A 13,695-nucleotide genomic window follows, 5' to 3' on the forward strand; every position below is an offset into this window, starting at 1 on the left:
GGAGGGGGCTGCAGGTGTGCAGGCCCGAGCACTGCGGATCCTGCATTTCTGTCTTGCATGGTGATGCCACGGCCGCAAGGGAAGGACTTGAAGGACGGCTCCGACTGGAGGGTGTGAGCTCAGATGTGGACTGTCCGACTGGAGGGTGTGAGCTCAGATGTGGACTGTCCGACTGGAGGGCGTGAGCTCAGATGTGGACTGTCTGACTGGAGGGCGTGAGCTTAGATGTGGACTGTCCGACTGTAGGGCGTGAGCTCAGATGTGGACTGTCCGACTGGAGGGCGTGAGCTCAGATGTGGACTGTCCGACTGGAGGGCGTGAGCTCAGATGTGGACTGTCCGACTGGAGGGCGTGAGCTCAGATGTGGACTGTCCGACTGTAAGGCATGAGCTCAGATGTGGACTGGCTGAATCTGAACGTGGAATCTGGGCTGTTCGGGATGGGATGTTTGGAGAGTGGTTGGGCTTTTGAGGGGGTGGATCTACGCTAGAAACACAAATTGGGTGATGGGAATGTTGGGGAGACAGGAGGAGGAAAAATGGTTAAGGAAGAAATTCTTTTATCTGGATGGACACAGAACCAGTGAAGGAGCCTGTCCTCCTTTATGCTTTGCTGTGATCGACACCATGACCAAAGTGACTTAGGGGAAGAAAGGATTTATTTCGGCTAATACTCCCAGATCAGAGTCCATCGTTGAGGGAAGTCAGGGCAGAAACCACGGAGGAATGCTACTTACTGGCTCTGTCCCTGGTTCATTCTCAGCTACCTTTCTTATGCAGCCCAGACCCACCTGCCTAGGGATGGTGTTGCCCATAGTGGGCGGGGCTCTCCACATCAATCATCAATCAAAACAGTTCCTCACAGGCGTGGCCACAGGCCGGTCTGATGGAGGCAACTCTTGAGTTGAGATGACTCTAAATTGTGTCAGGTAGACAATGAAAACTAAGCAGGACAGAGACTTAAAGGAAACTTAGAGGTCGGGTGAAAACCAGGAAAGGAGATGGGTCAGTGGAAGGTGTGCTTCAGAATGGGATGGCGACAAGAAGATGGTCTAGTCTGTTTGGACTCTTAGACACGTGTGGTGTATGCATGTGTGTGCACTTGGGTGCAGGTGCGCACACTAAGGTATGCATGTATGGGTACAGGGCCTAACAGCTTAACACTGGATGCCTTTTAGCACTCTCCACCTGTGTGTGTGTGTGTGTGTAATGTAAGTGTATGCACGTATATGTGTGTAAGTGTGGGTAAGCACATGCCACAGCATGAGTGTGGCAGTCTGAGGACAACCTCGGGTGTCTGTCCTCACCTTCCACTTCATTTGAGACAAAGTCTCTTTTTTTTTTTTTTTTTTTTTTTTTTTGTCCATTTTAGCACAGAGCAAGTTATGGGGTCCACAGGCTTCCAGGGATTTTCCTACCTGCCATCCCACCTCATAGAACCAATCGGGTTCCACATGTGTTCTGCCATACCTGGCTTTGTGTAGGTTCTTGGGATTTGAACTCAGGTTCTTTGCATGTGCAATAAGAGCTTTAACTCACTGAGACACATCCCTTCCCAACCATCTACCTGACTTATTGAGACAGGGTCTCCCACTGAACCTGAGGACCCTGGTTTGGTAGACTGGCTGGCTGGGCAAGCCCCTGGGACCCTCTTGTCTCTGTTTCCCAGTTCTGGGATTATAGGCATGCACCTCCACACCTGACTCCTTTACATGGGTGCTGGAGATCTGAACTCAGGTCCTCCTGCTTGCACACTAAATACTTGCTTTGCAAGACACAGTTTCTCTACCTACTGTCCTGGAACTCGCTCTGTAGACCAGGCTGGCCTCCAACCACAGAGATCCTCCTGTCTCTGCCTCTCAAGTGCTGGGATTAAAGGCGTGCGCCGCCGCCGCCGCCGCCGCCGCCGCCGCCGCCACCACCACCACCACCACTGCCGGGCTGCACATCAAGCACTTTAATCACTGAATCATCTCTTTGCCCCTCTTGTACCTTTTTGTTTTGTTTTTGCTCTTGGAGGTGCTGGAGACCGAACTCAGAGCCTTGAACATGGTAGCCGAGCACTTTACCTGAGCTAGACCTCTGGCTCCAGATTTTCATAGGGTCTTATGCTTTGTGTGTGTGTACATTGCTCGGTATTAAAGTTTGGGCTCCACACCTGCCACTGCATGTTTCCACAGGACAGGGAGCTTCTTGCCTCTCTGTCACTGGCAGAGCACACAAGGGTCTGACCTGAAGTATGACTGTCCATCCATGCCCTAGTTAGCATTTGGAAAATGAGAACTTGAGTCCTTCTGAAGCCTCTCCCAAATCTTCTTGCTCAACATATAAAGGGGAAATGCACGTTGAGTATAGCAGGAGGGCAGGCTGTGGGGCAACAGGTATCTCAGGCCCCACTCTTGACTAGCAGGAGTTAGCCACAGTTGTAAGCAGAGCCCCTTGCTGGGAGCCATTGGCTTGGGAGCTGCTGGTAGAGGCCAGCAGAGGACACAGGCCAGACCCTGACAAACACCACTCAGCTGCTTTGCCCGCCTGCTGAGTGTGCTGGAGTATATAGGCCACCTTGTCCTTTGCACATTGTCATACATCTGAGCATCATTGTCCCTGGAATTACCCAGAAGCATTAGGGCTTGTAGAGAATAGATCCAAGACCCCGCTGGGCCAGTGCTCTTGATTTTACTTTGTTCTTACCTTTGTGACATTTCAGAGAAGAGCAAGGCAGGTGGGGGTGTGGGAGACTGCCTGTCGTGCTATGCTCAGGGAAACCGGACTCGGCACAGACCTCCATCCAAAGTTACAGCAGTTCTGTATTTGCTCTCTGTCAGCATCCGGTGTCCTGCTTTCCTCTTGGGAAGAGTGATGATCATGGTCAGTGTCTCCCAGTTTCCCGCTGTCCTGGGAAGCAAGGTTTCCTTGACAACTGGGAAGGTGCTAGGTTTGGCTGACTTCTGGTCACTGGTCCTTCTTTTCTATCTAATGTGTATAAGGGTGAGTGTGCAGGCCGGGAACAACTGGCCCAGAGCTCACCAAGTAAGCTAAGCTGGCTGGCCAGTGAACCCCATGGATCTACCTGTTTCTACTTTCCCAGCCTGAGATTACAAGCCTGGGTTCTGGGAATTGAACAAGGCCAGTGCTTTACAGACTAAGCTGTCTCCCCAGCTTGTGCAGTAAGTCTCTTCACGTCAGCCTCGAGTTCAGGATCCCTTCCTGGACAGCCACTTTGTCCCTTGCTAACTAATATGCGCCCACATTTCCCATGCATGCCAGACACAGGGATCTTAGGCTCCACATTCTTGTCTGAATGGTGGTGGGTACTTTGGAGGAACAGCTACTGTGGCAAGCCTTGCTGGGAGGACTGTGGTGCAGGTTGGTCATGGTCCCAGCTGCACTTAGTGTTGGGAAATTAAGCTAAAAGCTGCTACCCCCACAAACAAGCTACCTTGGTTGATTTGTTTCCAAGAGTTCCATAATTGGTTTTGTTTTGAGGCAGAGCCATACTATGTATTCCAGGCTGGCCTTGGACTTCCTCTAGCCTCCCAGCTGCTAGAATTGTAGACCTGTACCATTGTGCTTGGGTGTCCTTTTGTCTTTTGGGTGGTCCTGAGGATTGAACCTGGGCCTCATGCTTGAGAGGCAAGTGCTTTCCCACTCGGCTGAAACCCCAGCCCTGTATATGACTTCCTGATACACTGTGCTCTGTAAAGTCATCTGAAGGTCCTCTGTCTTAGTTACTTCTCTATTGCTGTGGTAAGATACTATGACCAAGGCAACTGATGGAAGAAAGAGTATTTGGGGCTTACAGTTTCAGGGGGTGAATGGGAACATGGCCACAGGAAGGCGTGGTGTTGGAGCAGTAGCTGAGAGACAAAAACCTCGAGGCAGGGAAAGAGCTAATTGGGAATGGTGTGCACCTTTGAATTCTCAAAGCCTACCCCCAGTGACACACCTTCTACCAAGGCCAGACCTCCTTTAATAAGGCCATACCACTTCCAATGAGGCCACACCTCTAACAAGGCCAGGGCTCTTAATCCCTCCGAAAAAGCTTCACCAACTAGAGACCAACCATGCAAAGACATGAGCCTATGTGGCCGTTCTCATTCAAACCACCACACCATCTAAATACTCAGCTGCTGATGGGGGAACATATGTGCTAAGGACCATGGCTTCCACTGTGTTTTCAGGACAGGGTTTCACTAAGGAGCCCTGGCTGGCCTCAGACTCAGAGCTCTGTCTGTCCCTGCCTCTCAAAAGCCGGGATTAAAGGTGTGTACCATCATACCTGGCTCCTGTGTGCATTCGCTATGGCTTCAGGATGTATCCTTCAAAAATGTTCAGGGCCTCCTGATGGTCAGACAAGGACACTGAGATGACACAGAGGGTCAATGGTCAGGGGCCAAGTCACATGAGGACTTTGCTCAGGGATCTAGACAGTCCTAAGAATTGAGATGTGGAAATCTCTGAGGTGGAAGACTGTTTACCCGTTTTGGGCTGAGATACGTCATTCAGGCCACCCAGGAAATCAAGTTGTCAGGTAACATGAGATTAAGACGGATTCTTTAAAAAAAAAAAAAAAAAAAATTTATTTGGAGGGGAGGTGCTGTGGCACATGGATAACTTGTAGGAGTCAGTTCTTTCTTTTCATCATATTGCATTGTGGGGATGAGACTCGGGTCATCTGGCCTGGTGGCAGGTACCTTTACTGCTGAGTCATTTCAGCTGTCTGTACGGAATGAGGATGGATGGAGAGCTGTGTCGCCACACCTGAACTCACTATCACACAGTGCCATGTCATTATTTACCTGAGAAGCCTGCAGGTCCTCTGGGCATTCTATAAGAGGAAAGGCCGAGAGAGTTTTTAGAAAAGTTGGGCCGAGGGCCGTGAGATCTGACAGGAATGGTGTGGAATTTCGAGAGGGGCTTGGAAGTGTGATGCCTCTCGCTCAGCCATCCAGGGCCTGGAGTAAGACGTTAATTCAAGCTGCTCCTCTGCACTTATTGGTCAAAACCGACATTGCAGTGGTTGGGGAGGCCGCTCTGTGGGTAAAGTGATTGCCTTGCAAGCACAAGGACCTGAGTTTGCTCACCCAGGACCAATATTAAAACAAACAGACAGCAGTTATTGAGACTTGCCCTTGTGATCCCAGCCCTGTGGAGGTGGAGGCAGGAGGAGCCCTGGGTCTCACCTGCCTGACAGCTTACTTAATGATCCAGTTCCAGGACAAGAGATCCTGTCTGGAAAAGTAAGGACAGCAGAGGAACACCAAAGGGGACCTCTGACCTCCACACCCATATGCATACACCACACCACACACACACACAACTAAAGTCATGGCAAGAGGCTGCCACTAAATCAGTACAGGCCAGCGAGTGGGGAGAGCCAAGGTGTGCCATGTGAGCCGGGGACTAGGATGGGGGGCACTTGGGATGGAGGGTAGAGGTTTTCTACATGGTAGCCCAGGTGGTTGGCACAGTGTGCCAGGTACAATGAGAGCAACTATGTGACTCCTGGTTGGAGAGATGACTCAGTGGTTAAGAACACTGGCTGATCTTCCAGAGGACCCGGGTTCGATTCCTAGCACCCACATGACAGCTCACAGTTGTTTGTCATTCCATTTCTAAGGGATCTGGCACCCTCACACAAACATGCATACAGGCAAAAACACCAATGCACACAAAATTAAAATCTAAAAAAACAAACAAACAAACAAACAAAAAACCCAAAATATCACTTCTTCCGACTCCTTTCTGTCCTTCACCCTCCGGTCACCAGCCAGCCTTAGCCTTATCTTGTGTCTTGGATTCTGGTTTTCCTTTCTTGCCTGGACCACCACAGAGGCCGTTAGATCCTGCCTGCACCACACAAAGCAGTCGGAACATATTCTGATTGTGTTTGGTTTTTCAAGACAGGGTTTCTCTTTGTAGCCCTAGCTGTCCTGAAAAACTCAGATTTGTCTGCCTGTGTGCTGGGATTAAAGGTGTGTGCCACCACTGCCTGGCCTGATTGTGTTTAAAAAACACACTTGGCTGGGGAGACCGCTTAGGAAATCGATGCACAAGCATGAAGACCTGAGTTCAGATCCCCTGACTCCACATGAGAGCTAAGTGGTCATGCGTGCCTGGATCCCCAGCACTGGAGAGTCGAGATGGGAATTTTGGGATTTGCTGGCCAGCCAGTCTATTGAAATGATGAGCGTCAGGTTTAGTGAGAGATCCTATCTCCAAAAATAAGAACAACCGAGGGAAGACATCCAGTGAGAAGCTCTGGCCGTTACTTAACTTGTGCCCTCATGGTTGAGTCTGCCTGTGTTCACATGCACACCCATGTGCATGCACACCTACAAATAAGTAAAAACACCTTACGTAGCTCCAAGTGCCCGTAGAAAGTCAGGCAAGGGAAGCAGGCCCTGTTATCTTGTTTTGCATTTAACTACTGAGGATGGCAGTTTTTCTTTATCCCATAATCGTTTGGTTTTGGTATGCACCACAGAATTGATACTCAAAGATGCCCAGAAAATCCCCTGTAGAGGATTCGTCTGGAAAGGTTAGATACTGAGCTGCTGGAGACAGGGGGATGGACTTACTGGCCCCAGGAGTAGTATCTCATCCTGGGAAGCCATGCTCTGTAGCTAGAGTTTTCCTGCCTGGCCCACAATCAGGACAAATCTCTGTCACCCGCCAGTCCCACAGCCTCAGACCCGACCAAGTAAACACAGAGACTTATATTGGTTACAAACTGTATGGCCATGGCAGGCTTCTTGCTAACTGTTCTTACAGCTTAAATTAATCCATTTCTATTAATCTATACCTTGCCACATGGCTCGTGGCTTACCGGCATCTTCACATGCTGTTTGTCATCGTGGAGGCTGGCAGTGTCTCTCTGACTCAGCCTTCCACTTCCCAGCTTTATTCTCCTCCTTGTCCCACCTACACTTCCTGCCTAGCCAATGGCCAATCAGTGTTTTATTTATTGACAATTAGCAACACATTTGCCATACAGAACATCCCACAGCAATGCTCTCTGAACTTTTTTTTTTTTCTGGTTTTTCGAGACAGGGTTTCTCTGTGTAGTTTTGGTGACTGTCCTGGATCTCGCTTTGTAGACCAGGCTGGCCTCGAACTCACAGAGATCCACCTGCCTCTGCCTTTCGAGTGCTGGGATTAAAGGCGTGCGCCACCACCGCCTGGCCTGCTCTCTGGATTCTTAAGGCCCCTGTCTCTTCCTTGACTCCACTTGTGTAAGATATTTAACGAACGGGCAGCCTTCCATCGAGCGGTTCCCCATCAGCTTTAAAACCTATTTCTCAGGAAACTACTTTCACCATGTCGTGCTGGGGATTTATTGCAACGGTTACTATGGCTCACTGGGCATGAGCCGAAGGGCTGAGCTGATGGACAAGCCGCTGACCTTTCGGACTCTGAGTGACCTTGTCTTTGACTTTGAAGACTCCTACAAAAAATACCTGCACACAGTCAAGAAGGTCAAAATTGGGCTGTACGTCCCCCATGAGCCTCACAGCTTCCAACCCATTGAGTGGAAGCAGCTGGTCCTCAATGTCTCAAAGATGCTGAGGGCTGACATACGGAAGGAGCTGGAGAAGTACGCCCGGGACATGCGGATGAAGGTGAGTGCCGGGACAAGTGCATGGTGTGTCGGAGTTTTCCATCTGTATCCATTGCTTTACACACAGGACAAAATACCTCACCCCGAAATATGGCAAGGAGGGAAGGGGAGTTTGGTTTAGTCCACAGTTCAAGGATGCACTCCATCATGGGAAACAACAGAGCTGTAGGAACCTGAAGCAACTGTCCACAGCTGGGGCTCAGCTCACTTGCTCCTTTTTATTCCGTTTTGGCTTCAGCCTATAGAATGGGGCTGTCCACACTAGTGTGTGGTTCCCACCTCAACTCATCCAACCTAGAAACTTCCTCACAGACATGCTCGAGGAGCAGCTTCCCCTGTGAGATTCTTAAATCCCATCAAACAGAGAATCAGGATTTAACAATCACATTATCTCTTGCTTTTTCTAAATGGCAGGAAGTTGTTTTTTTTTTTTCTTTTTTTTTGCTTAGTGGTCACTCTGTAAAAACAAACCCTCTGCATCCTCATTTGATTGGACAGTTAGTCCTTTCGCATGTGATACGGCCTGCCTTCTGTGCCTGTGGAGTTTGCACCCTTGGTTTCGACCAGCTGTGGATCAAGGACAATATGAAAAGAACTTGTAGCTGTGCTGAAAATACATATTTTTTCCTTATTATTCCCTGAATAATATATAGTTGAACAGCTATTATGTCTTAGGCATTACAGAGCATTCAAGTTGTTATGCGAAGTCTACAGGAGGATGGATGTGTGTAGGTCATATACAGACATAAGGGACTTGAATACCCATGGATTTTGGAGTCTCTTTGGGGTGCTGTAACCAATTCCCAAAAACATCCCTGAGGGGCAGATGTACTTCCCAAATCAGAGCTGAAACCATCTTAGATGTTACAAAGAAAGCAGTGCCTCTTTTCTTAATTCCTTTTATGAACTAAGATCTAAAAATAAGAGACCAGTTCTGTTGTTCAGGTACTATGCCCGGAACAGAGGGACTCTGCAGGAAGTCACTTCTTGGGCTAAGACGATCACCCTGTCTTATGGTCTATTTCAGAGACATGTCTGGCCTAAGTTTCAAGGTCTTGGGCATCAGGTTCTGAGCTGGTGTCACAGCGGTCAAGAGGGGGCATTCACTGCTGAGCTTGGGGATATGGTACTCAGTATCCATTCTTCAGTCCATAGTGCTAGCACGCCCACTTGTCCCTGTCCCTCCAGGGCCTGTGGAGTCACTGAGAGAAAGTGGCTATTCTGAGTCAGGCTTGCTTATCTTCGGTCTTCAGGGCCCCAAGTGGTGATACTGGTAAGCTGGAGCCCACTCTGCCTGAACATGGGAAAGGGGAGTCAGCAGAACCTGGTTTCTGGGGTACTGCAGGGGAGACTTTGCCTTCCAGGGTGAGAAACTGTAGCGCGAATTCTAATTGGTCTTAATAACAAAACCCAGAGTCAGATATCAGGGTGAAAGCTGAAAGCTCAGAGAAGCAGAGCAGCCACTAGGGAGACTTCTTACCTCTAGGAATCCTCAGACTGAGAGGGAGCTGAGCTCCTGTCTCCTTCCGCCTTATATTCCTCCCTCTGTCCAACCATATCACTTCCTGCTTCTTCCTCCCAAGTGCTGGGATTAAAGGTGTGAGATCCCACGTACTGGGATTAAAGGTGTGTGCCATCACTGCCTGGCCTCTATGGTTAACTAGTGGCTAGCTCTACACTCCGATCTCCAGGCAAGCTTTATTTGTTAGAGCACAAACAAAATATCACCACAAGAAACTTCTAGGCAAACTGCTCCAGGAGGCTGAGGGGCTGGGCTTGGTTCCCTCCCTCCACAGAGAAGGGAGTGATGTAATGATCCCTCTCACTCTCCAGGGACTGGTACCCTTAACTTTTTCCAGTGTAGAATGTGAGGAACATAGATCCTGGGTAGGCTGAGGTTGGGGTGTTGTTGTGTTGTGGGAATATGAGAGGTGCGGGTCCTCAGCATCCAGTGTGGCTAACACCTTCTGTCTTCTTCAGATCTTGAAACCCGCAAGTGCCCACTCTCCAACCCAAGTGAGAAGCCGAGGAAAATCCCTGTCTCCCCGAAGGAGACAAGCAAGCCCCCCAAGGAGGCTCGGCAGGCGAGACAAGTCGTGAGTGCCATTTTCTCTTCCCTAGCACACACATTTTCAGGGGTTTCCTGCCCTGTGGGGATAAGCTGAGTCCCCTCTGAAAGGACTGTCCCTATTCAGAGGTCATACGTGGAAAAGGTGCTATGGTACATGTCACCCCCAGGGCGGCAATCAGCTGAGGATGAGTTGAACACATAGATGGAGGGAGGAGCCAGGAAAGGCCTGAGGGAGGAACACTAGGAATGGAACCGGGGAGCTTGGGTCTGGCATCAGCTTAGCTACTTAGGAGCCTTGCCACCAGGGTATTTCTTGTGACTCCTGGTGAGAGTTTGAGCCTCTCAATTTCATAGTTCTGCATTCCTCTGTGCCCAGCAGGGTGTGGTTACTGTGAGCCTCATGGCACAGGGGTGCTTCCAGGTTCTTCCTCCTCCTTGGCTAACTCTACTTTAGGCTGGTGATGCTGCAGCTCTTCCTTAGGTCAAAATGACTCACATAAGACATGCCAATTGAGCTGCTGAGAGTCTCTAGTGTAACCAGTGCCGACCTGCTAGCAAGTCCCCAGGCCATATCACACTGAAAATTTGCTGTTTGCTAAAATAATGGCAGTGGGTTGTCACTGTGGCTTCTTGTGAACTGGGGTCTGGGGCTAGGAGTCTTGGTTGAGTCCCTGCTTAGTGAGCCACATGGTAGCCATGTAGCCAAGCAGACCCTGGTCCCGAGGGAGCCATGGTTTGCATTTGTAAGAGGCTAAGAAGGTTTCCTCACCTGTCTCCCAACATCATTGAATGGGTCTAATTAGATCACATGCTGGGCGTGGCTGCTTAATGGTAATCTGCTTTGATAAAAGCGTGTTCTGATCAGCATGTCCATCCCATAGGCTATGCAGGGAGCGTTCTGCAGCGTTTACTCTCAGATGAGGAAAGCAGAACATGGAAAGAGTTTGTTATCTTGGTCCTAAGTCCTGTAGCTGGTCAGTAAGGAGCCAGCCCAACTCCCTGGACTCTAAGGAGGTGGCGGGGAGAGGGCTGGGCCTACTTGAGAAGAACAGGACAGAACAAAATGTTTCCAATTCCAAAGAAGGTTCTTCTTCACTCTGTGTCCCACTATGAGCCCCAGATTTTTCATGGACAGCTAGCAGAGCCTTGTTAAAATGATAAGTGTCCAGGCCTGGGAAGAGAGAGTCCAGTGCTTCTAAAGCCAGAGAGGCTGACATCAGAACGTTCCAGCATAGGCCCATTCTTTCAGAGAACCAAATGGCTTCTGACTTTTCAGCTGTGGCCTCTGATGACCCTAGTCTTACCCTCAATGTCAACCTCTGACCTTGACACCTATCTTCACCATGCCATCCTCTGCCATGCCAACCTCTGACCTTGACATCACCCTCACCATGCCATTCTCTGACCCTGATAATCATCCTCACTGAAGCCAAGGTCTTTCTCTCTGACTCAGTTATCATTCCTGCTGCATTGCACTCTCAGAGAAACCCTTCCTGAGGGGTCAGTGACATGGGCCCAGCAGCAGGAGGGAAAGCCCTGTCATCTGGTCTTCTGTCCATGAAGAAAACAGTCATTAACTCCTTCGAAGCTCCTGTGAGCAGCAGGGGCTGAGCTGCCCATAGCGGGGTGCTCTTCCCTCCAGAGCCTGGACCAGTACACAGGAAAAGCGCCTCCTGTTGGGCAATGGGTGTCTGCACAGACGGGCCACCATTGGCATTTCAGCTTATCTGGGTCAATGTTTCTGTTTGGATCTTTGCACCTGGACCCATGGGAACTCAGTGTAGTCAGGGTTGTGGGATGCTCCTGATCAGTAAAATAGATTAACAGAGTAGCTGCCAGGGGACAGAGCAGGGTGGCAATCAGGATAAGGTCCAAGTCTGAGGGTGCCCCTTTGATGTAGGGGACAGAGGCAAGTGTTAGTTGAGATTGTGGGCTCTGAAGGGCTTCTCAGGCTTCTAGAGTGAATGTTCTGGAAAATACTGATAATAATAGGGTTTGAGGACAGATTTAAAATTGGAAGCATCTAGCCAGGCAGTGGCACAGACAGGCCTTTAATCCCAACACTTGGGAGACAGAGGCAGAGGGGGATCTCTGAAGTCAGCCTGGCCTACAGAGCCAGTTCCAGGATAGCCAGGGCTACACAAACCTCTGAAAACCAGTCTTGGAAAAAAAAAAAAAAAAAAAAAAACAGAATTGAAGGCACCTACCCAGAAGCGACAGTTCAAACAGTGGCTCATAGGTAAGGGGAGAAAAAAGAGAGTAAAAGGAATGAGTAGCTCTGGAGAGGCCAGAGGAAGAAAAGCTGGACAGGAAATGAGGGAAGGGTGGCTAAGGGGGACAGTCTGCCGGTGACAGGGTTAGACAGCCACCCCTCCCTGCCCTATTCTGGGGAACCCACTGAGCCTTCTCCTCCTGTCCACTTGGTTCATCAAAATGGGCCTAGGAGTGAGGATAAAGAAAAGGAACAGGTAGGGGTCCCCCAAGTCAAGGAAGGGGTCTTCAGGAAGAGGGGTTCTCCTTTGTCACCCTCCCCCCTTCATACCCCACGTCTCAATTCAATTCCAGTGTTGGGAGCTCCAGGAGAACCAAGGCGAGGACTCATGGCCCAGTGGCAAAAGGGTAAACTCAAAGACGGTATGGATAGTGAGGTTCGGGGGAGGAGCAGATCCTGAAGAAGTTGGGGGGCGGGAGTAGGAGCTGGAAGACACTGTGGATTCAGGGGACCTTTGGAGTGCAGTGTGATGGGGCTGAGACTGTAAAAGGGAGGGTTACGGAAGAGGAGAGCGCACAGGATGAGCCCAGAGTGAGATCCAGGGACCAGATTCCTAGCCCAGTGACCCAGGATGTGGTTTGGGACCGTTTTCCTTACCTGTGAGAGGAAAGGGGAGTTAGCATGGATTCTTTGAAGTAGTTTATAGTAGAATATAGTATACCTTCTGGGTTTTTTCCTTGCAGAATTGAAGAGAACCACACTAACTTTGGAGACAAGGTGGAAGTAACCAGGAGGAAGAGGTGAAGGTTCAAAAATAGAATGATGAATTCAGGAAGCAGGGTTTTGGGGGAGCCAGGGTCAGAGCAATGGCACGTGACAGTGAGGGCTTAGAGGTAGGGAGGACTTGGCTGAACAAGCACAGGCTGATGGTTTGTGCCTCCTGCGGCCTTGTGCTGGGGGAAGGAAGCTGTGCTGTCTGGTGAGAGTGAGGCAAAAAGCTATGGGCACAGATTGGACAGGGCCCAGGCTGAGGACCTCACTGACAGGAAGGTCCTGGTTCTCAGAAGGACCTTGTTCCAAACCAGAATGGGGAAGCCACCCTCCCCTGGAGCTTCTGAAGCAGCAGCTTTGGGACACACATCTGAGTTTTTATTTCTGACAAGTATTCAGTTCTCTTGCTGGGGGTGGGGTTGGAGGGAGCTTCCCAGAGCCGTTCAGCAGCAGACGCACCTCCATGTGTGCTTGAGGAACCGAGGCAAAGGGTTTATGTTAACAACCAACATGCCAAGATAAAAGTGTTGAAGTGCAGTCACTGGCATACACCCCGGACCTGCCCAGTCCTGGTGGGTCACTGGCATACACCCCAGACCTGCCCAGTCCTTGTGGGTCACTGGCATACACCCCGGACTTGCCCAGTCCTGGTGGGTCACTGGCATACACCCCGGACTTGCCCAGTCCTGGTGGGTCACTGGCATACACCCCGGACTTGCCCAGTCCTGGTGGGTCACTGGCATACACCCTGGACCTGCCCAGTCCTGGTGGGTCACTGGCATACACCTCGGACTTGCCCAGTCCTGGTGGGTCACTGGCATACACCTCGGACCTGCCCAGGCCTGGTGGGTCACTGGCATATACCCAGGACCTGCCCAGTCCTGGTGGGTCACTGGCATACACCCCGGACCTGCCCAGGCCTGGTGGGTCACTGGCATATACCCAGGACCTGCCCAGTCCTGGTGGGTCACTGGCATACACCCCGGACTTGCCCAGTCCTGGTGGGTCACTGGCATACACC

The 13,695-nt window shown here is 50.4% G+C and overlaps 1 protein-coding gene across 4 annotated transcripts in view; it reads left to right on the forward strand.

Moving 5' to 3' along the window:
• Positions 1-13,695, forward strand: part of Vash2 (vasohibin 2) — a 35,786-nt gene that overhangs the window by 16,968 nt on the left and 5,123 nt on the right. For 2 of the 4 annotated variants that reach the window (XM_059280921.1, XM_059280922.1), the window contains exons 6-9: positions 7,240-7,621; positions 9,601-9,716; positions 12,257-12,310; positions 12,647-12,703. In XM_059280921.1, the coding sequence (XP_059136904.1) occupies positions 7,240-7,621; positions 9,601-9,716; positions 12,257-12,310; positions 12,647-12,703 (609 nt within the window). The remainder of the gene's footprint in view (positions 1-7,239; positions 7,622-9,600; positions 9,717-12,256; positions 12,311-12,646; positions 12,704-13,695) is intronic. The other 2 variants (XM_059280923.1, XM_059280924.1) reach the window with 2 other exon arrangements.

Source organism: Peromyscus eremicus, chromosome 15 (genome assembly GCF_949786415.1).
Source record: "Peromyscus eremicus chromosome 15, PerEre_H2_v1, whole genome shotgun sequence".
Taxonomy (NCBI): Eukaryota; Metazoa; Chordata; class Mammalia; order Rodentia; family Cricetidae; genus Peromyscus; species Peromyscus eremicus.